We start from the raw sequence: 24056 nt of genomic DNA, 5'->3' as shown, positions 1-24056 counted from the left end.
GGTGCAAAGTTAGTTGGCTTGTTTTCTTTTTTACACCAAATTCATTGAGAATTCACAAATTTGTATTTATTGTTCCCTATCATGTGTCCAGGTGTCCCTCTGCTCTTGAAATAAAAAAAGGAAAGTGTGGGGGCCAGCCCGGTTGTGCAGCAGTTAAGTTCGCACGTTCCACTTTGGTGGCCTGGGGTTCGCCATTTCAGATCCCTGGTGCAGACCTACGCACTGCTTGGCAAGCCATGCTGTGGCAGGTGTCCCACATATAAAGTAGAGGAAGATGGGCACGGATGTTAGCTCAGGGCCCATCTTCCTCAGCAAAAAGAGGAGGATTGGTAGCAGATTTTAGCTCAGGGCTAATCTTCCTCAAAAAAAACCAAAAAAACAAAGGAAAGTGTGCAGCTGGTGTATGATTGGGCTGCCCAATGGGACCAGCACTTTCTGAGGCCCTGAGCACTAAGGGTAGGTTGTGATTCTTGGGATCAGATATGGCCCAGGTGCTTAACCAGGGGCATCTAATCAGTATAAAACCAGGGGAACAGATTTGAGAAGGCATGGTCCAGCTGGGAGGCTTCACATGGGGAAAATGAAGAGTGAGGGGAAAAACAACAAAGAAAGAGAAGATAAAATTTATAGCTAAAAGGGCACATTTGTGGAAATTACACTCAATTACTAACATCCCCATTTAAGATTCACTTACTCATTCAACAAATATTTGGTTTTTGAATGCGCTATAAAAGATGCCAGGTATACCAATTTGAATGACACATCTTCTGTCCCTATGTTTACTTTCTTAAAGGCAATCACAATAGACCAGGACAAGTGCTTTGATATGTGCTCTGGTACCCAGATTTGGGAGTATCTGTCTGGAAACATCACTCCTGGAGGGAGTCATGTTTAGGCTTAGTTCTTCCCTGACAGAATGGGGTGGGGACAAGAGTGGGAGAAAAAGAGTGTTTGAAACAGAGAAAATAGCACATGCAGAGATGTAGAGGCAGGAGAGAGTCATAATTGAGGAACTGCCAGTGGTTCTGTGCGGCCAGAACATAGAATTTGAATGACAGGGTCAGGGAGGTGGGAAAATGAAAAACGTGTGGCCAGAGAAGGAAAGGTCTGGGTCCTGAAGGGCCTTGTTGGCTACATTCCCATATTTGACTTATCCTAAGGGAGATGGGAAACTATAAAGTTTTTAAGTAGAGCATGACAGGATCAGGTGTCCATTTTAAAAAGATCACCCTGTGATGTGAGCACACACTGGGAGGCAGTTACACTAAGTAATCCAAGTAAGAGATTTTGGTGGTTTGAAATAGGATGGTGGAACTGGGATGGGAGAGGAGTGGACAGATTGGAGACATGGTCTTAGATTAGCCCTGGGGGAAGGGAAATGAAGAGGAAGCTTTTGTAGTTAGATAACTCGAAGGCATCCAACTTGGGGAACTGAACACAGGCAGAGGAAATACAGAACTATGGAGGAAAATGATTAATTCAGTTTGGACCTGTAGAACCAAGGTGCCTGTGGGATAGATACTCAAGGGGATGATACCTCTGGAATTGAGAAGAAAGTCCAGTATGGTAACTGCGCGTGGGAATGTTTGAGATGGCTGGTTAAGGGACAGACAATGGGATGAAGCCCTCAAAGAAAGTGGTTGCTAGGGGCTGGCCCTGTGGCCGAGTGGTTAAGTTCAGGCGCTCCGCTGCTGGCGGCCCAGTGTTTCCTTGGTTTGAATCCTGGGTGCAGACATGGCACTGCTCATCAACCCACGCTGAGGCAGCATCCCACATGCTACAACTAGAAGGACCCACAACGAAGAGTATATACAACTATGTACCGGGGGCCTTTGGGGAGAAAAAGGGAAAAAAAAAAATCTTTAAAAAAAAAAAAAAGTGGTTGCTAGAACAGTAGAAGGAAAATCAGAAGGCTCTTTTCAGCTAAAGACTTTAGTGGTATTGCAGTTCTCTGCTATGTATGAGGCTCTATTCTAAGTGCTGGTGATAGAGCAGTGAACAGGACAAAGTCCCTGCTCATACACGGCTTATGTTCATTGTAGTTGGAGGAAAGACAAGTAAATATATAATTACAGGCACTGTGAAGAAAAATAAGGCAGAATAGGGGGACACAGAATGATGGAGGAGAGAGAGATTTTGGATGGAGTGGTTAGGAACTCAAGAAGTTGACATTTGAGCAGAGACCTGAAAGAAATGTAGGAATTAGCCATGGGAACATCTTGAGGGAGAGCATTCCAGGCAGAACAAATGGCAAGTGCAAAGGACCTGAGGTGAAATGTCCTGAGCTTGTTAGGTTCAAAGTATGGTAAGAAGGCCAGTGGCAGAGATGAAGTAGGAGAGGATGGCAGGGGCCAGCTCCTGTTGGGCCTGGAAGACCATGACAAAGAGTTTGACTTTTATTCTAAGTGTGATGAGAAGCCTTTGGAGGCTTGACAGCAGGGGAGTGACATGATCTGAATTACATTTTACAAGGATCACTGGTTGCTCTGTGGAGAATCATTTGTTGGGTGGCCACAGAGGAAACGAGACCAAGTAACAGGCTAAGGTGGTCATCCAGGAGAGAGGATGGCGGCTTGGACTAGGGTGGTAGTGGTAACAAGTGGTCGGATTCAGATACATTTTGAAATGAGCTGAAAAGACTTGCTGAATGATTGGATATAGGGGTGTTACGGAAAGAGTGAAATCAAGGAATATTCCTCCTAGGTTTGTATTTTAACAGTTGGGAAAATAGAGGAGCAGGGTATTTTTGGGGGGAGCGGGGGAAAGAATCAAGAGTTCAGTGTAAAATATGTTAAATTAGAGGTGTGTTTTAGACATTCCAAGAGAAGCTGCTGAACATTGACTTTTGGATACAGGCAATGGAGTAGGCGCAAGATTTCCACTGGCATAAATGTGCCTTTTTAAAATATTTTTCTCACAGCTTAATAAAATTAAGGGTCAGATCTGAGCCTCACATTGGCAGACTGTGACCTCCAGCACTGGCCTATTACATGCATTCTCACCAGGGTGATATCCCAAAGGGTGAAAAATGATTCTTAAGGGGTGAAAGAAATCTTAGATAATACAATGGTATGTGGCCTTCAAAGCTCAACCCTACCTGACAAAATCTTATTCCTTAGCATTTAATTTCTCTCATTAGGGAGAATTTAAATTTAATTAAGTCATTTAAAATTTTCTCCTTGGGAGCTGATAATGAAAAAGTGGTCAAGAAACACTAGCCTAGTGCAAGAACATACATAGCCTTTGGGTGTCAGACAGACCTGGTATGAATCCTGGCTCTACCACTTGGACATCATACTTAACTTCTCTGAGCTTCACTTTCATCATTAAATGCCAACAGTATTACTTACGTCCTAGTTATTGCAAAGGTTAAATGAGATAATGTGCCTGGCATATAGTAAGTGACTGATAAGTATTAACTTTCTTTCCCCTTTACTCTATCTCCCCTTCCCAGAAAAGAGAGATTATTATAGTTAAGGAACTACAATAAACTGGGTAGGGATCTAATCAAGTGGGAAAATGATAGACTTAAAAGCTTGTTGGAGAAAAAAACAACCTAACAGGACAAGGGGCCTGATTAAATATTGGGGGACAGGGTGTAAAGAGGGGAGTCTAAGGTATTTCTTAAGAGATTTGACACCCAAGGCAAAGCCAGCACTAAATGTTCTTAGTTGACAGTTGAAAATGGCATCAGAGGAAGATTATTCTGGCATCTAATTTATATTACACTTGAACAGGGACCAGAGGAAGGGAGCCCATATTAATTGTGGTGAACTTGGAATCTGAAGATCTAGGTGTATAAAATGTTGAACAATGGGGGCTGGGGAAATTAATTATGTTCACTCTCTATTTTGAAATATCATGCAGCCAGTACAACTGTTTTGGAACAATAGTCAGTGGCACGGGAAAATACTTATAATAAAATGTAAGCGCACTACAAAACAATATGAAGCGATTTTTGTCAAATGTTGTGTATCCCGGTAGGAAAGAGAAAATTATCTCTGGGGTGGGATTTTTACTTAAGTATCTTTATCAATTTTAGTACAAAGAGCTTGTATTGCTTTTATAACCAGGAAGAAAAAGGCTTTTTCCAACAGAACCCCTCTGATTTTGCCACTTACTGGTTTCGGCCCAAGCCAGCGGCGGAACTCCCAGATTTCCAAGGACCCACATTCCAGCACTACCCCGGCCCCTCGAAGGGTGTGGCCTTCGAGGTATGAGACCCAGGAAAAGGCGGGCAGCGGTGAGGCCTCCCCTGCCTCTGGGCAAGTGCAGCGCCTGGACCGGAGCTCGGACTTGCCAGGGGATCCGGTGGCAGAGGTGGCCTCACGCCGGGAAGCGTTCAGAGCCAGAACCCTCCCCCCTCATTCCGCGCCCGGTGTGGGCACAGGGAGGGGCAGGACGCTAGCCTCAGGGACCGCCGAGAGCCTGGAGGGAGGGAGGCCGGGGGGCCCCTCCAGCCACCTTCCCAAACTCCAGCCCCAAAGTAGCGGGCGCGGAACCGCGCCAGCCCGCGCACCCGCCGAACCTTGGGTGACTGACGGGAGGTGGGAATGTTGGGCGGGGCCTCACGCGTGAGCTGTGATTGGAGCAACCGATACCTCCCGGGGAGAGAGGGCGGGCAAGCCAGCGGGGGATGCGCAGAGGCGGGTGCTCAGAGCCCTCTACGTGATTGGCTAGCAGCTGAGTGAACCAGACGCTGTTCCTATGATTGGCAGGCGGTAGACAGCCCTCGGAAACCGCCGTGGCTTCGCCCATTGGCATCCTAAGAGAGTAGGCGGGAATGGTTCATCGTGTGGTGCTGATGATTAGCTGGCGGCTGAGAGTTAGCGAGTTGGGGAGAGAGCGGGGGCAGCGGCTTCCTGCTTGTTATTGGCTGGTGAAGTGAGTAGGGGTGGTACGAAGGTCCGGCGACTGCCTGGGATTGGCGAGCGCTGGGGTGAGTGACAGACAAGGGGGAGAGCTGCGCGACCAGCGGTTTGTTTTTCGGAGCGTTCCTGAGGTGGAGAACGGTGGCCGGACGGAGCGACTGCGGGACTAAGGGACTGGCGGGCGGGCGGGTTGAGCGGCGCCGCCGAAGCCGGGCTGGGCCGAGCCGAGGAGCGCCAGGGATGTAGCGGGCCACCCTGCCCATGCCACAGCGCCCGGCCGCGGGCGGAGCCGGAGCCGGAGCCTGGGGAGGCGGCGGGGGCCCCGAGCACAGCCCGCGCCCCCCGCGCGGAGCCAGGCCCGCTGCCGTCCCCGCCGCCCGGGCCCCCGGCATGCAGCCCCGGCTGCGCAGGTGACACTCGGGCCCAAGCCGCCGCCGCCGCCATCGCCACCATGGGTGAGTGTCGCCACCGCCCCGGCCTGTGCCCGCGCTGCTTCGCGTCGCCCCGCCCCGGGCTGAGGGGAGGAGGACCCTGGGCCGCCGCCTGACAGGCATGGACAGCCCGCCCGGCCGGGGCTGCAGACCGCCGGCGCCCGCCTCCCCGCTCGCGGCTCCGCGGCCCGGGCGGGGGTTCTGGCCCCCCCAGCCCGCCGGGGCGGTCCCGGCCGGCGGAGCCCCCTCGGCAGCCTCCTTCCGGGCCGCGCGGCGGGCGCATCCCGAGGAAGCGGCGGCCGGGTCGAGGGCCCGTGCTCGGCGGGGCAGCCCGCTCCAGCCCGAGCGAGCCGGCCCGCGAGCCCGAGGGCGGGGGAGCGAGAGCGCAGTGTGGGGCCCGGGCTGGAGGCTGGTGCAGGCCCAGCTGCTGTTGTGTCTTTTCCTTGATTTGCTTTTTTTTCCTGCCTGTGTCATTTCCTTCCCTTTGCTCACACTGGCCGGCCTGTGAGAGTTCCCGGGGCTTGCTCTCGAGCCCTCTGCGCGCCGCGGCGCAGGGGGCAGGGCGTGCGGGGAGACAGGCTGCGAGGAGATTAAAACGGCAATCACTGTTATCAACAGCACTGTTGAGAAATTTGAGCTGCACGCAGATTGCTGGAGGTTAGGAATTGGTCGGGGCTGCCACTTATAATTCACATCCTACTTTTTGAAAAATCCGGTTACAGTGTTTTACATCCATTATTTTTATCTTGCGGGATCCCTGAAATTATGTAACTTTTGAAAGGGAGCAGCTTTCGTTACACAAAAGAATCTCATGAAATAATTTCCTTTTTATCAATATTTGCAATTTCTGTTGTGAAGATGTGATCTAAGAAAAGCTTTTAATGTCTTCCACACTCAGCATTTGAACTGAATTGTATTTCGTGTCCTTTTTGGTAACTTAGCAAATGATCTATTTAATCTATTGGACTAGATTAAAAAGCAAATAAGCTTTTAGATGTACTTTGCTTCTCTCGTTGGATCAGTTATTGTGATTCACTTGTCCGCAATCACAAGTTTTGCAGAGTATTTGGTATTGTCCTAAATAATCAAGGGATAAAACTGCAGTGAAAGGATCCTGTGCAAAGCTATTCATCCCATCTGTGAAGTGCCCCATGTGAAGAGGGAACGTTAATGTTTGCTTTGCCCTATAGCAAGGTCAAGTCATTTTTGTAGGAGGTTAAGTGTATGCTGTGTCACATTGGGCAGATATTCTTTTGTGGCCTATGTCTACACTCTGGCTTTGAATGAACTGCCTTGTTCTATTCCATGCTGCCCCTCATTCGGTAAGGGATGGGTTTCTTCCTTTGCTAGGCTTACTATTTCCTTCCCATACTTTACTTCTGAAGTGCTTGCTCTTCTGGGGAAAGTCTCCTGTGACAGTAGGAAAAAAAGGAACCCAGTAAGGCTTTGTACTACATAATTCAACAAATACTTATTGAACATTTACTATAAATGTGGCATGTAATTCTTCTTGCCATCTCTAGGCTTCAAATGTTTATCTTGTGTTCTAGAATTTGATGATTGAACTAAATCTTTGATTTGTGAATCTATATTTGGGAGAGTCTTTCTAACAAGTCTTTCTTCTTTGTGCTGTGGGGGCAGTCTTAAGTCCCAAAGTGGGGGTGTGAAATACTTGAGGGTGTACAGACCTCCCACTCTCCACTTTCTTGACTGCTAAACCAGTTAGATTGCCCAGGTGTGTTGGCTATATTTCATTGTCTAACATGAAAATAGATGTCAGCCTGTTTTCAGATTTCAAGACATTTTCAAAAAATTTAAGTGTTGAGTATATGGAGAGACGGTGATGGGGAGGAAAGGAACTATACAGGTAGGGTTTAGAGCCCCAAAGAAAAAAGGACGAGGACTCAGTGTCTTCTCATTTGTCTTCATGTCAGTTTTGCATGAAGAAATTGAAACAGTGAGGGGAGAATTAACTTGCGTGGTAGCTGCAGTATATTAGGCAAGCTGGTTTAAGAACCACTGCCTGGCTTTCCTCAGCACCCCACCGCCCTATACCATTCTTTCTCTCTCTTTTTTGTAGATGACCTTGACATGCAATTAGAGCTAATACTGAATTCTCCCAGAATCTGGTTCTTTAATTTGTTTTGTGTAGGGCTCGCAAGGATAAATGCCGCCCCCCACCAAGTCTCTCTTAAATACTAGTTTCCATTTTGATGATATGAATGATGAAAATTCAAATTCCCAGGTTAGTTTGTTTTAGTTGCTGTAGTTCTAGATAAACTCAAGAGGTTGATAAGAGAGAAACATAGACTTATTCATATTTTCGTTACACTTGTTAAACTGCAGGCCACGGAGGAAAGAACTAAAGCTAATTTGAGTCCCTGCCCTGCAGGTTTTTTGGTTTAACAGTCAGATTTCCCTGAGTTGTTCTAAGCCCCAGACTCAAGACTGTTTGACAACTTGGGTTGGTAATAAAAACAGGTCAGATTTTATATTGGCTGTTAGCCCCAGTAAATCTCTAGTGGAAACTACACTTATCCTTGTAAATAATAGGAAATGTTCCCTTTTTTGGCTTTGATACCGTGTGGTTATAAAAAAAATAATTGGGATTGACTGGTCATTTTTTCTTGGTCACACTAGAATCCTTTCCTAGTTTTAGTAATTTTAGGCAAATGCTGCTAATAATACCTGAGACTAATTTACTCCTGTTTGTTTGGACTTTTTATAAATGCAATCTGAAAATTAGGGGGAAGTATTACTGAAAAGTATGTAGCAACTTGGAAGTGTTACAGGAAACTATAGTGAACTGAGTACAGGATTAAGGATGGTGTAGTTCTGGTTTATTAGCTTGAAGTCAGAATCATTGTGATTTACAGACTCCTCGTGTGTCTAGGGTTCTAAGGCTATTGGGAGCTCCTAGTTAGATCAGTCTCAATTCAGTTTGTCTAGAATCTGACCACCTGTGTAGACTCTGAATAGTTGGCAGTTGTTTTGACTGGAATTGGGATCACAATTTAATGAGTCAACATGGCTATGTCACAACTAGATTTCTGATATTTTCAAAAATGATAGTTGGATTTTAAAACTGAATTTTAGGCGTTTGTAAAAAGCACATATCTGTCCAACTGAACGATACTTATGGGAATACAGAAAGGATAAGAAGCAGTTTTCTTGGTTCTACCTATGTAAGCTGTCCATTTATCCTTTACCCATTTACTGAATGTCTTTTATGTGTCAGGCGCAGTGTTAGGCCCTGTACCTGCGTTTATACTGTCCTTAAGCAGTTATAGTTAGGTAAGGTGAACCAGAAACATGTAAACAAATAAGTGCAATGAGGTGTTGTAGGTGCTTTGTCAAAACTGTGTAAAGGTACACAGGAAGGAAGGATCAATTCTGTAGTTTGGGGAATGACATACATAACCCTATAGTCTCCAGGCCTTTACGTTAATTTCATTAAACATTAAAGTAAAATATAGTGGTGATATATTGATTCATAGGAGGAAGCAGTGGCTTACTTTGTAACATGTATTTTTATTTATTTATTTATTTGTTTGTTTTAGATTTTTAATTTTTTTTCCTTTTCTCCCCAAAGCCCCCAGGTACATAGTTGTATATTCTTAGTTGTGGGTCCTTCTAGTTGTGGCATGTGGGACGCCGCCTCAGCGTGGCTCGATGAGCTGTGCCATGTCCGTGCCCAGGATCCGAACTGACGAAACCCTGGGCTGCCTGCAGCAGAGCTGGCGAACCCAACCACTCAGCCACGGGGCTGGCCCCATAACGTGTATTTTTAAATTTTGAACCACCATCAATTAATATTGAAGGGCTGTTATATCCCAGAAACAGAAAAATAAACATCAGAATTTGCCTTTCAGATCTAGCAATGGTTCAACCGTGTCCTTGAAGGAAAAAAAGTTTCTTCTGAATTGAGGATTGAGCCTTTTTGCTTATATTTGCTATAAAATGATGTTGCCCAGGTATGGACTAGGTGGAGGCAGTGGGAGTATATGAAATATCTTGAAGAGTAAGATGATAAAATTTGACTCAGAGGCACTCTGAAGCACAGGCTCTCCTGGGTGAGCAGTGTGATCATACCATCTGGCACAGCTGGGTAGAGCATTGGCAAGATGAAGAAGTAACGTTGTTAGCTAAGTGAAAACAAAGATGAAAATATTTCTTTGGGGATTTGTATATATGGAAAAGAGTGTCTGGCATAGTAAATAGACATCATGTAGGACAACAATGTTTGCTGAAGGATATGGTGCTTTGGAAACTTTTCTCGGTTTTTAGCCAAGGGAGTTCATAAATGGGAGGGCGTTAAGACACTGCTTTTAGATAGAAGTAATAGCTCAATCTGGAAGAGTGACTTCCTGCTGGAGCTAAAGAGAGGAGTGTGGCCTGGCAGCCCCATACCTTAGGTCAGGGTATGAGGAAAAGAAAAAGTACATGCTGCTGAATGATTATAGATAGCTGTCTGCTTAAGACTGTTTAAGAGCTTCTACTTTTTAAGCCTGACCTCTAATCCTTGTTTCATAGATCCCTTCTTTTGTATTTTCTATGAATACTCCTCCCCTCTAGATTCTTAACCTCTTAATCTCTAGATTTAACTTCGTCCTCTGTGCTTCTTCCTAGTAGCTTTTAAGTGGGTCAGACCACCGCCATCCTCAGGAAATCTTTTCAAGGTTATAGCACACTATTACCCCTGCCTCACCTTGTTCATGTGTAAAGTTCACAAATGAATTGTTGATTTCCAGTGCTTCAAATTTTCTTTTAATCTCCAGCTTCTTGATTCCCTTTAAAATTTTGTTTCTGCCTCTACCACTCTGTTGGATCTGCCTGGCCTACGCCTGCCACGGCCCTTCTTTGGTCTTGGTCTGTGATGTCACTCTTTTGTTTTTTCCAATCCTCGTAAAGGCTTCTTTGCCAGTGTACCTTCTTCCTACTTTGCTCAGTAAAGATTATTACTCACTGAGGATCAGTCCTTGACTTTCTTTTCATCCCCTCTACCCCTTGCTTACTTTCATGTCCTTTTTCTCCTCAGTTCATTTTTTAAGCTCTCCTGCATAGCTGGGACAGCTTGCTTTTCTGAAAGAATCTTTATTCTGTTAATTTTGTGAAATCATCTGTACAACCTTTTGCTACTCACGTTGTGAAAATTTTTTTTTTTACACATGTGCGTTTATGTACTCTGGTTTGTATATTGTCTAATTAATTCTCTTTATTTGTATAACCTTGTATTGGTGTGCCATTTATCCTTTTACCCCTAGAGTTTGAATACCTTGAAATATCTTTTTTTTTGGGGGGGGGAGGAAGATTAGCCCTGAGCTACCTGATGCCAATCCTCCTCTTTTTGCTGAGGAAGACTGGCCCTGAGCTAACATCCGTGCCCATCTTCCTCTACTTTCTATGTGGGATGCCTACCACAGCATGGCTTTTGCCAAGCGGTGCCATGTCCACACCCAGGATCCAAACCAGTGAACCCTGGGGCACCGAAGTGGAATGTGCACACTTAACCGCTGTGCCACCAGGCCGGCCCCAACCTTAAAATATCTTTCAAAACTATCTAATGTATAATACATGATAGGTACTGAGTAAATGGTTATTGTTAATATTAATAAAAATTCAGGAATAAAATTAAGTATTAGGATAGATTAAGTGGATTCCAGTCTTTTCCTATTGACCTTTTTCCATTGATGATAATAATAGCCAGCATTTTTTTTTTTAGCATTACTAAGTGTTAGGTATCATGAGGAATGATTTGTGAGTTTTTTTTCCTTTTAACGCTTAAAGAAGCTCTGTGAAATGATACTTTTATTCTCTCCACTTTACAGATGAGGAAATGGAGGTTTAGGGAAAATAAGTGATTTATTCAAGGTCTCCTTAAATCCAGGTCTTTCTGACTCCAAAGTCCATATAACTGACTGCTGCACACTAAGAAAGCTGCTATTTGTTTTTTAAAAGTTTTGTTTGTTTGTTTTTATTTTTTAAGGAATGCCATACTGGAGTGCTGATAATTCAGTTAAAAATCTCAATCCAGGAAGAAATGCCTAAAAGAGCCACTTGATTTACTTCCTGTCTTTATCCATGTCCTCAGTTTGAAGTATCAGTTTAAGAACCTGTCTCCCTCTAGCAATGTGTTCGGCGCAAAATCAGATTCTATAACCCTGTTTCACTTGTGTCACTTGTGCCGGATTTCAAGAGATAGTGCCAAACCATTCCTCTAGTGTGTTCTCAGCACTGGAACTACCAAACAAGTTTATCCATTAAGTAATGCCAGGAATTGGTTAGCTTCCTGGAAACAGAATTTGTCAACCTGATAAACCAGCTCTTATAATAGCATCATCGTCTACAGAATTAGAAACGATTTCTCCAGTCATACTTGTTGTAGATTTGACTTGAAAAGTGTGTGTGTGTGTGTTCACATCCATCTTGTTTCAATATCTCAGTTGAGACAACAACTGAAATTCTCAATTCTAAGGGTGGTTACCTTGATACTGAAAACTCCATGCATTCTGCAGTTAGGGATATCGCTAGATGCTTCTCAGTAAACACCTACCTAGTCATAATCCTCCTTAAAATGACCCCAATTTACTGTTATAGTTGCCTAATAATTTCATAATACATATTATATTTAATAATATATAAGCCAATTTAATATGTAAGGCTATATATATTATATATATAAGCCAATCTTCCTAATTTAGATGTAATGCTCTCATTTTTAAACCTTGTTTGGGAGGTTTTGTTTTTGTTTTTGTTTTTTGAGGAAGATCAGCCCTGAGCTAACATCTGCCAATCCTCCTCTTTTTGCTGAGGAAGACTGGCCCTGAGCTAACATCCGTGCCCATCTTCCTCCACTTTATATGTGGGATGCCTACCACAGCATGGCGTGCCAAGCAGTGCCATGTCCGCACCTGGAAGCCAGACAGGCAAACCCCGGGCCACCGAAGCGGAATGTGCACACTTAACCACTGTGCCACTGGGCTGGCCCCTGTTTGGGAGGTTAAAAAACAGAAAACCAAGCAAGTTCCCTTTGTTTAAGGAGCTTATAGGGAAATTGCTAGAAAATATAAAGTAATTGATGGGATGTATATGTTTTAATTTTGACACATGTCTTTCTGTAGATACCTACTTCCTCATTTGTCTTCACCATTTACGTCATTCTTTCAGTACAACTCTCACTCTCACATGTACTTTTGTATATGTTTTGAAATGGAATTAGATGGGAAGCTACTCTACTGATGTTTCTCCTGCAAGTTGTAAGTCTAATTTTACTTTTCTGAGCAGGCAGAAACCTCTTCGTGGGCACCCTTCTTCCTTTCCTGCACCTCCTCAGAGGGCATGTAGGGCACCTGAGCACATTTGGTCTAGGAAGAGGGGAGAGGCAAATAGCACAGTTTTACTTCCTATACTTCATTCTGTTCTTTCCTTTCCACGGGGTTATTAGAATATTTCCAAGGGAGAATGATAAAGGGCAGAAGATAGGTACTCTACTCTTTGGGTAGAGTCTTTTGCACTTGCTTCTGTTAATGTGTGTCCCGAGTGACTCACTTGTCACCAAAGCAAGTGTAACAACTCATCCCTCATGTTCCTCTTTAGACCAAGAGATTTATTTATTTTCAACTCTTAAATGCAGTTTGAGTGGGCAAGGATCTCTGGAAGGACCTGGGGGAATTTTGCAAAACATGGAATTGGGCTGATTTGGGTTCTGGGTTTTGGCCAGTTGTCTTCAATGCATGAGAACTGTAGTACTCTATGCTATTTCAAGAAAAGGGGATTCAAAGTAATGCCATTAAGGTAGAGACAATGCGCTGCTTGGTCAATTAGAGAAGAAAAACAATAGAACTGCCTTTTGACTTCCCTGTGGGAAGCAGAAGGCCTATAAACTTATAAAGAGGTGGGAGGGACGCATTCAAAGGCTAGGCTTTTAAAACAACTTCTGTTCAAAGCAGCTACCTGAGGTCCTTGTTTGGTACCTTTTTAAATGTCTTCTCCTACATATGATGCTTTATGAATAAATCTGTGACTGACTCTGTCCCATAATAAACTCTCCATGAATTCATCTTTTCACTCAGTGCCCTCCTATACTGTGCTGTGTTGTTTTTCACTTTACTCCAGCTTTTCATCTGTTTTTGCCTGGTTGAGTTTCTCTGGCACTGGAAGAATTGCGGTGTTTGAGCACCTCACTTGCCCCTGAATTGGTAAATATTACTGCCAGAAATCTGATTCCAGAGCTGTTAAGAATCCATTAAAATTCAAGTTGCCATAGTCTGACCTCAGTTATCTATCTGTTTTTCGAGACATCAAATGCATGTGATTATAGTTACAAGGTCTGTCATTTTATCTGGGCAGAGCTCCCTAAGTATTAGTCATATAATTTGTGAAAATACTTTGCTGGTCTGTATTAAAGTATCTTGGCCCGTGTGCTCTCTTTCCTTGCAGACGAACAGGAGGCATTGAACTCAATCATGAAGGATCTGGTGGCCCTGCAGATGAGCCGACGTTCCCGAGCGCCTGGATATGAGACCATGAAGAACAAAGACACGGGTCACCCAAATAAGCAGGTGTGTGTGGTTCTGGAAGACTTAACTAAATCTGTTGGGGAGGGGTTTGCAAAGGGGGAATATGTGAGAAGCAAAGGATGCTCTAATCCAGGCTTGAATGCTAGCGGCCCCTTCTTTTTAGTCTTAAATGGTAAATGATATATACCAACCAGGTGTGAGTCATCACCTGAAGTCCCAAAGCCTTGTGCATCTGACCTTGTGCATAGTGTTTCATCTGTGGAGAATAAGAATAATTCTTTTGCTTATTAGGGGGACACTATTTGTGTAATTTTACCTTTACTGATTATTTGGCAAATATTTTATCCAGATTCACAACCCCTAATTCAGAAGGTTTTTAGCTACCTTACCGTATATACTCAGGAGAAATTAATTTTAGTTATTTATGTGAAGTATAATTAGGTAGGGAAACAATAAAATGTCATATAATAGATTCTAAAGGTAACAATGAATGATTTTGGTATTATTGTTGTTTACAGTTGCTTCCCCATATTAACTCAGGTAGTCAAGAATGCCTGTTTTATTGAGAGTTGTGTGCTTCTTTAGGAAGACAGTTCCTATTTTTGTTAACATTTAAACTTGTGTGCTGTTGAGAACCTTCTCACCTCCAGTGTCATTTAACCTCCCTGTTTCCTGGGTACTTTGGCATGCAGAGAGAAGTGAATGATGGGGGGTTTTCCTCCCTAGTGGGTATCTGGGGCTATATTAGATAGTTATAGTGTGTTTGATGAAAATTTGTCCATGACATCCTCCCTTGTTGTTCTCTTCATTGTCAGCTAACCTTCTCTCTCCTCATTTGCACCTTGTCTACCAATTCTTCAGAAGTACCCTTGGCTACTATAGAAAGTAGCCCTAGAACTTTTTCGGTCTAAAGTTTCTGGATGTAGCCTCCCAGAGTATTTCCTGCCTTTAGGAAAAATAGGCACCCTCAGTTCTTTTGTTTTATGTTATAACAGAAGGATTAGTTTAAAAAGCTGCTTTTATTTTTGTGATCACCTTACAGAACTGGGGGAACAACAGAATAGGGCCCATTCTTGTACTATTTTCACACATTATTCTAATTGTGTGGGTTCTCCCTTGCTATAACTCATTTCTATTCAAAGCTGCTTTTGGAAGGAGCATTTTACCAGAAGTGAGTCCCCTCCCCCAGGCTTGAGCCTAATGACCTCACTTTCCTTCCTGTCTTCCTATGTGGAGTGTGCTTGTAACGCTCCAGTCAGCTGATCTTTCTCCAAATGGGACTGTTAGCATGGATATCAGTTAGTAGGTGAAAAGGGGAAACTTTCTAAAGTTAGAAGGCCCAAAGGGACCAGACTGGGAAGAGGATGGGTGGAGTGGTCCCTGATCATTCCTTGAAGGGAGATGACTTTTTAGGAATCCTTCTGCTTAAAGCCTAAAAGCTATTATAAGAAAAATCCTGATCTTTGACTGTGCCTGTTGCTGTGTTATTAGAGTCAAGTGAGTGGTTATGAAGGTAGAAAGTTGTGAAAAGGATTGACTGCCTGTTAGAAAGTAATCTTAACAAGAGGTACTGGTTCTTTGGACCCACAATTTTCTTGAATATCGTCAAATTTTTTCTGTTGCATGGAGGATACAAATTATTAACCTCAGTTTTTTTGTTTTTTAAAGAAAAAACACAACAGCAGCAGCTCAGCCCTTCTGAACAGCCCCACAGTAACAACAGGCTCATGTGCAGGGGCCAGTGAGAAAAAGAAATTTTTGGTAAGGAACCAAATTACCTATTAAAGCTAAAATGTGCTGTTAAATCTGATACTAGTGCTGGAAGAGTGTGGAGTACATTTCCTGGACAAGTCATTTTAGTGGATTTGTAGGGAGCACTGGTTACTCATTACCTATATTCTATGCTTTTAGTCACCATTTCCCATAACAATAGTATTCTTAAGCAGCCTCTATCAGTGCTGTCCAATAAACTTTCTGCGATGATGGAAATGTTCTTTACTTGTGTTGTCCAATGTAGTAGCCACTAGCCACATGTAGCTATTGAGCAACTGAGGAACTGGATTTTAAATTTTACTTAATTTAAATTTAAATAGCCTCATGTGGCTAGCAGCTATTGTCTTGGACAACACAACTTTGTATACTATATAAGGGACTTTTGTTGGGAAAGAAATTAAGTATGTTATATGCTTGGAGATGTTTAGTGATTCACTTGTACATTCAGTCCTTCACACAGGTCATGAGTTTCTATGTATTGTGATAAGCTCATCCGTGGGAATCCTATCTAAGATTCTGTTCCAGCGGGCATGGGGATCTGGGGAGAGTGTGAAGCTACAGAACTAGCATGGCTATTTAGAAATTGAAGCTCAAAGGTATATGCTGATATTGTGTAAAAGGGTGATGAAAATGTCGATAGCTTTTTCCCTTAATAAAGTCAAGGTTATAGTCTCTTCTGGGAAGTGTACAGATGCTCATCTTCTGACCAGGAAAAGTATTCTTCAGCAAAATCATGAAAGCAGAAAGAGAGACTCAGTGAATGCATTTCTAGGAAAGATAGGGTGAGATGGGAGTGAGGGGAACATTTCAGCGGGGAGGTGTTTACAGCTTAGCATAATGAAGAGAGTCTGGAGATGTTAATAATCTATTAATGTAGGACTTTACAATTTACAGAGTGAATTCACATTATTATTCTTGTTTTTGTTCGCTTGGGCCTGGGATAGGATTAAGCAGTTTTCTTCATTACTGGTTCTGCCAGAAGGTCTTTGCTTAGGAGGAGAGAGGAATGAAAGATCAAAACCTAATTTAAATAGCTAAGAGATGCTAAATTGGGCTAAAGATTCAAATTGCAGGGTCCTGGTTGAAAGTAACTAAGTATTTTGGCCAGCAAGAGAGGTTGTTTATTCAGGGATGGGATGGTACTGGCAGAGGCAAACATCACTTTGGTGTGAGAATGGCAGTGCTGGCTACAGGCAGAGCTGAGATTGACATAGCCTCATGGGGCTCAAGTTTGGCACAGCAAGGAAAGCCAGAGGAGCTGTGGGTTCATTGACACAATTGTTTGGGGGCTGAGGCCTGGAAGAACTGGAAAACCTAATATAATAACTCAGCTTGGCAGGACTTCAAACATCCTCTTCCCTAAGTAAACAAGCTAGGTAACTAATTGAAAAAGAGAATGCATTTGAGAACAGCTAAGCATTCTGAGCAGCTGTGGAAGTACATGGGCAGTGAGGTGCACTGCTATGAACTATTTGTTGGGAGGTAGGATCTGTGTTCTCTGTATTTTCCCTCCTCTACATTAGGTCCTTGAAAGCCTATAGCCTGGCTGGAGCTGGCTGAACATTCTTAGATGTATGGCACATGCTAGGTGTGGCTGGGGCCTGTGGATGGTTTTGCAGGTCCTGATGTGCAACATCCCTTTATCAGTCATCAACCTATTTCTTTATCAATAGGTGCTATTTCTCTGTGAGGCTGAAAAAAAAAAGTTTATGTTCAGTAGCAGCAGAAAGCAAACACTAATCTTCTGACTCCTGGTCAAAGTAATTTTACCATGTGTAAGTCTAATAACTTTTGTAAGCCTCAGTTTTTCCATCTGAAATATAGACATAATACACTCACATGCTGCATAACGATTTTTGGTCAACAACGGGCCACACGTATGATGGTGGTCCCATAAGATTAGTACCATATAGCCTAGGTATATAGTAGGCTATACCATCTAGGTTTCTATAAGTGCACTCCATGATGTTTGCACAGTAACAAATTTGCCTATTGATGCATTTCTCAGAAGGTGTCTCCATTGTTAAGTGACGCATGGCTGTATTAGCTACTGTGTCTACCTCTTAAAGTCGTTTAAGATCATAGAATGTAAAACAAATCTACAAATGTGAAGCAATAGTGATTACATCACTTCTATTATGTTCTGGCATTGTGGGTATGAGCTCTAGTGAAAACTTTAAACTAGAACTATGTATACTGTCATGGAACTGAAAGGGTTCAGGTTTTCTATCTTTATTGGACTGTCATTACTGTTTATCAGATGGTTTACAAACTTCTAAAGCTAGCCTAATTTCTGAAGAAATAGAATCCCTATTTCCACAGATTCCTATTTCCCTTGATTCTTATCAAAATGGTAGGTAGAGTCTTAAACAGAGGCCAGGGTCTAAATATGACCCTGCTGAGGTTCACTAGTGGGTGCTTCAGAATGGAAAAGTTGATTTCTTCATGGCAGGCACTAGCAAGACAGGGCTCTTGGTTATCAGTTCTAGAGGAGGAGAATTCTAGGAGCTGTTTCTCCAGCAGGGTCAATGATTGAGCAGACTGTCTTTTGCTTTTACTTTGATAGATCTGGCTCTTCAGGACTTCCTTTCTCTTTCAAGGATTGTTGATAAGATAGGCTGTCTAGTTTGAAAATAAAACATAAAGCAATATACAAGCCTGGTATTCTATTTTGTAAGAAGGTTGCTGTGTGTGTGTGTGTGTGTGTGTGTATGTGTGGTAGTTCATTAAGCAGCAATAGATAACTAATACAACATTCAATCACTGATTCATTCCAACGCTCACTGAGCCCCCACTGCAAGCCAGGCATAATGCTGGGACTGGGGATACAGAAAGAACTAGGGCAGAGAAGAAGGTTGCTGTATAATTATCTCTTTCACTGATCTCTTAGGGTTTTCCTAAGTCACACAAATAAAATTATTTTTGTTGCCCTTTTCTTTTTCTTCTCATTTATTATTTTGGCAAAATAAGGACTCCAGTGCCAAAGATGTGGGAGCCATCAAAGGTGTATAGCAAATTCAGGGAGAGGGAGCGCTAGAGAATCAGAGAAATTAGTTCACAAACCTTTGTTTAGTAAGCATTGTTTGATTTTTTTGGATTCTTGGGAGCCCTCTTGGGTTACATGTTCAGTTGTTGAGTTCATCCTTTGAAAAGGTCGTTTCTGCTTAAGTTTGGTATCATCGTTGGTTACTCTTGTTGCCCCCACTAAGTTCCCAAATTTGTTGCTCATCCTGGGGGTCTGCACTGTCCTTCTCGTGGGCATGGCTGTCGCTATTTCTTTCACCAGATTGGCTCTGGTGGGCAGGGGACTTGAACCTGCCTAGACCTGAATTTTTGTACTGGAACTTCTTTCTCAGCAGCTGTGGCACCTCTCTATTCAGTTCAACATGTGCCTATGGTCAATCTTCTTGGACCTACAAAAGAAATGTAAGTTAGGTTGCCTATACTCTAGGAATCATGGGGTCTTATTGAGAAATGAGAAAGACGTGAGAAAAAGAAACTAAGGTAGGATGGGACTATGCCTAAATACATGGTTTAGATAGTGAGTGCTATAGAAGGTCAGGAAAGTGAAAGATGAACTTGGGCCGAAGGAGTTATAGCGTCATTTCTGGAGGAGTTGGCACTTGAACTACGCTGTGAAGGATGTGTAAGAGTTTAGTTAGGTGGAAAGGAGGAGTGGTGGCACTCCGAGTGTGAAAACTGAATGATTAAAGGCCTAGGGGAAGGAATGAATATGGCATATTTCAGGAAATAGGGTGGGCATTGATTTGGCTGAAGAGAGGACTCCTGTTGAGAACAGTGTAAGACGGTTAGGTAAACTGAGTGAGCTTAAATTCGAGAGGGCTTTGAATGATAGCTGAGAATTTAGACTTTATTCTATAGGTCATGGGTAGCACTGATTACTTTGTGAACAAGGGAAGGACATGGTGAAAGCGATAGTTAAGATGATTGAAGCTGTAGAGGAATGTAGAATGTGTTGGAAGAGGGGAGCCGAGAAGTACAGAGGCTGCTTTAGGAATCCTGGAGTGAGAGGAAAGGGGCTCACCGAGAGGAAAGATGGAGAGAGTGGCAAGCAGAGTCTTATACTGAGGGCCTTTGAAGGGAGAATTGGAACTTGCTGTTTGGCTGTGAGGAGGGGAAGAGAAGGAAAGAATCCAGCATAACTCAGAGATTCGAGCCTGTAGCCAAGAGAGCAGTAGGACCAATGTTAGAAATGGCAACACTGAGAAGGGAGACTAACTTAGGATAATTGATGCAGACACATGGATAGATTGAGTTTGTGATACAGTGAAAAAACTGTGAGAGTGTGTGCATATATGTGTGTGTGGTTTTTGCAGGTCCACAATCCCTTATCTGCAATTCTGAAATCCAAAGAGTACTACAGACTGAAAGGCTTTCTTTTTACTTTTGTAAGTTTGTGGCAAACTCATTTGGGCAGAAAACCTGACCTGAACAGACACAGGCTATTTATAGTCTTTATTTATTCCACTTATTGTGAGTATTCATACTTTTCACTACAAAAACTAGCTTGTGCTGTGTTAACAGATAAAACCCTAAGTCTTAGAGACTTAACACGTGTCCAGTACAGGGAAGGGGAGGACCCTGACTGAGGGTGGCTCCACTGACCTGAAACATGTGGCTGCCAGGGAAGAGAGTGTAGAACTCAATTCTGTTTCCAGATTTTGGTCAGAACTAGTCACAAAACCCCAAAATAACTTCACAAGAGGCTAAGAAACGCAGAGGAGCACATGGAATACCTGTGAGCATTCTGCCTCTGCCATGGGAGTGTTGCCCCACATACCCTCCCCCTGTGGGGAGGCATCCCATAATATATAGAATGTGTACCATTACCACCTCTCTAAACCCAAAAAGTGCATTCTGAAACACTTTCGGCCCCAAGGGTTTTGGCTAATGGATAATGGGCCTGTATTATCATTTATTGAGCACTTATATGTCGGGTATTGTTCTCATATCTTTACCCAATTATTTCATTTAATTCTTTTGATAACTCCATGAGATAGATGCTATCACTATTCTTACTTTACACATGAGGAGACTGAGTCACAGAGCAATTAGTAACAAGTTCAAGGTCACATAGCTAAGAGATTGTAGAATCAGGATTTGAAGTCAGACTGTTTAACTCTAGCACTACATTCTTAACGACTTATCTACCTCAAATAGGTGGCAGACAGATGAACTTTTGCTTGAGATAGGGGCTGGACACAGAGATTTGGGAATCTTCTATTTAGTGGCTGCCTGATTTTTTATTCCTACTGAGGAAAAGCTGTGAGGAGAAGGGGAGAAATCCAGAGGCCAAAAGTCCAGACGTCAAGGACCAGTCACATGTAGGGGAAGGGGTAGGAGAAGGCATGAGGAACAGGAACCAGCAATGAAGCAGAAGTGGTTAGAGTAGTGGCAGGTTTCCTGGGCTGGAACAGAGTCACAGAAGGCCGGGGAGGAGAAAACCTCGTAGAAGAGGACTTGGCCACCAGTGTGAAATGCCTCAGAGAAGCAAGAAGAATGGTTGGCAGGAAGGAATTGAATCCAGTTATCTTTATCCGAACTTTCCTTATCCATGGCTTATTCTGGTCAGCCTGACACGAAACCCAGATTTAGGAATTTGGCAGATTTGGGCACACGGTGTGGTACATGGAAGCCAGTCCTGGGCCTGCATCCTACCCTAGAAAGGCTGTCACCACATCAGAGAAGGGATTCAGAGTGCTAGGCATCTTTGTTTACAGTGCTTACTAATCACAGGCTTGGTTAGTCTTGAGTAGGAGTGATTTGTGGTTTGAGGCAAAAGTTTAATTCCCTTCTTACTAAATTCACATAGAATAGTGCTCAGATTATGGCCCATCATGAAATAAATTTAGTTCCTTCAGTTGCACATAGAGACAGAGGGGATTCCTTTATAGGTGCATCTAAATATATTGTCCTAATTTAAGAATGAGAGGAGCTGGCCTGGTGGTGCAGCGGTGAAGTTCGCACATTCCGCTTAGGTTCGCTCGTTCGGATCCCGGGTGCGCACATGGCACCGCTTGGCAAAAGCCATGCTGTGGTAGGCGTCCCACATATAAAGTAGAGGAAGATGGGCACAGATGTTAGCTCAGGGCCAGTCTTCCTCAGCAAAAAAGAGGAGGATTGGCAGCAGTTAGCTCAGGGCTAATCTTCGCCCCCCCCCCCCACCAAAAAAAAGAATGAGAGCTATTGTGTGTTTTTATTACTATAAAAAAAAGATAATCAACATCATCATCATCATAATAATGAAAGCTACACCAGAGTGTGCTGGGCTGTGAGCAGGAGGAGGTGAAAGGATGTGGTAAATCACCTTCAAGGACAGACAGGACTGCAAACTGCGGTGAGCACTTGGGCTACTCCAGAGTCTCTTGGGGAACTAGAGAGTATAGGAAGCTAGAGATGGCGTGTCAGGCACCATGCTTTGGAAGGCCCTTGCCTTGGTAACTGCTTAGAGTTTCTGGGGAAGGAGAAAAAGAAGACAGTGAAAAAACTGCTGTCACTCATATAAACATTGAATCCACATGATAACTTCCTCTGCACCACTCCCCTACCTTTGCTTGCACACACACACCTAGAATGCAGACCAGATGGGGTACTCTGCCTTCCCATTCTACCTCCTCCATCCCCATCCACTCACAACCTCAGCCAAAGCCTCCTCTACTGGTTCCCCAGGCCCCATTAACTTGCTGCGTGATTGGTACCCCTGTCCCCTGGTTCTGACTCCATTCTTATTCCATCTCCTCCATGGGTTCCAAAAGAATCACAAAAGATCCTGTGTAGTTTCCTTCTTTCGGTGCTCCCATTGCAGCCCTGCCTCTGTGAGTAAAATAAACCTCCTTTGCTTGTGTGATGCTTAATTTGTAGCATAGCATGGTGGTTAAGAGCTAGGCTTCCAGAGTTTGAATCCTGGCTCTTCTTTTAAAGCATTGTGACCTTGAGGGAACTTATTTAACTTCATTATAACTCAGTTTCTCCTGTAAAATAGGGATAATAATAGTACCTTTTATGAGGATTAGTTTAATTGGTATATGTAACACGCTTAGAACAAGGCTTAGTACATTGTAAATGCTCAATAAATGTTAGCTATTGTCATATATTATCAATGGATAAACGGGCCCCCATGTTACATGAAAAGGATGAGAGGGCTATATCAGGGCTGTAGTTTGAAGAGTTGTCACATCACAGGCCTCTTTCTTCAGGGGAGCTTTGCTGTCCGCTGTTTAGTATGTGAACTTTTCAGGTACATGAAGCTCTTTGATTCCCAATTTCCTTGACTTTAAAATAATGAGTTAGAGGATGGCGTTCTTATATTTTAATTCAGTGATTCTCAAGGTGTGGTCTAGGGACTCCTAGCAGGTTCCCAAGAAACTTTCAGGGGGTCTATGCGGTCAAAACTGTTTTTGTAATAATACTAAGATATTACTTGCCCTTTTCACCCTCATTCACTTAAGAATATACAGTAGCGTTTTCCAGAGGCTACATGATATATGTTATCACAGCAGATTGAAAGAGGCTGAAATGAGAATCCAGCTGTCTCCTGTTAAGCCATGCATTAAAGAGATTTGCATTCTCTCACTAAACTTTTTTGAAAACAGTTATTTTTCAGGGCCGGCCTCATAGCCGAGTGGTTAAGTTCACGCACTCCAGCTTTGGCAGCCCAGGCTTTCGCTGGTTTGGATCCTGGGTGTGGACCTAGCACCACTCATCAAGCCATGCTGAGGCCGCATCCCACATAGCACAACTAGAAGGACCTGCAACTAACAAATACAACCATGTACTGGGGGGCTTAGGGAAGGAAAAAAAAAAAGATTGGCAACAGATGTTAGCTCAGGTGCTAATCCTAAAAAAAAAGTTATTTTTTATAAAAGTGTATTTATTTAAACATATAACACATCAGCTGGGGGTTTTTTTGAGTATTTTAGCATGTAATGGTTTAAAAATGAATAAAATAAACCTGAATTTTCTCAGTTTTAATTTTTTTTTTTTAAGATTGGCACCTGAGCTAACAACTGTTGCCAATCTTCTTTTTTATTTTTCTTTTATTTTTTTCCTGCTTTTTTCTCCCCAAATCCTCCCCAGCACATAGTTGTGTATTTTAAGTTGTGGGTCCTTCCAGCCGTGGCATGTGGGATGCCGCCTCAGCGTGGCCTGAGGAGTGGTGCCATGTCCTCGCCCAGGATCCGAGCCAGCAAAACCCTGGGCCGCCGAAGCGGAGCGCGAGAACTTAACCACTCGGCCACGAGGCCAGCCCCTCAGTTTTAATTTCTAATATGGCAGATATCAATAGATGTAATCTACATAAACAAAAGTTCTTGGGGTCATCACTAATTTTTAGAGTGTAAATTAAAACCACTGGTCCAGTACAGTGGACTGGAAGAGAATTCTAGCCTTCTGATCTCTTAGGAAAAGGAAGTCCTTTATGCATCCACTCTACCTTTCAGACA

The 24056-nt window shown here is 43.3% G+C and overlaps 1 protein-coding gene across 6 annotated transcripts in view; it reads left to right on the top strand.

Annotated features, from left to right (window-relative positions):
- Positions 1–4948: 4948 nt before the first annotated feature.
- MAP3K3 (mitogen-activated protein kinase kinase kinase 3) overlaps positions 4949–24056 on the top strand; it is a 64453-nt gene continuing 45345 nt past the window's right edge. For 4 of the 6 annotated variants that reach the window (XM_070561644.1, XM_070561640.1, XM_070561643.1 and 1 more), the window contains exons 1-3: positions 4949–5326; positions 13742–13863; positions 15490–15582. In XM_070561644.1, the coding sequence (XP_070417745.1) occupies positions 5323–5326; positions 13742–13863; positions 15490–15582 (219 nt within the window). In that variant the 5' untranslated portion in view covers positions 4949–5322. The remainder of the gene's footprint in view (positions 5327–13741; positions 13864–15489; positions 15583–24056) is intronic. The other 2 variants (XM_070561642.1, XM_070561641.1) reach the window with 1 other exon arrangement.

The sequence above is a fragment of the Equus przewalskii genome, chromosome 10, assembly GCF_037783145.1.
Source record: "Equus przewalskii isolate Varuska chromosome 10, EquPr2, whole genome shotgun sequence".
NCBI lineage: Eukaryota > Metazoa > Chordata > Mammalia > Perissodactyla > Equidae > Equus > Equus przewalskii.
Note: the sequence above shows the minus strand (reverse complement) of the source record. Positions and strands in the feature narration are given on the sequence as shown.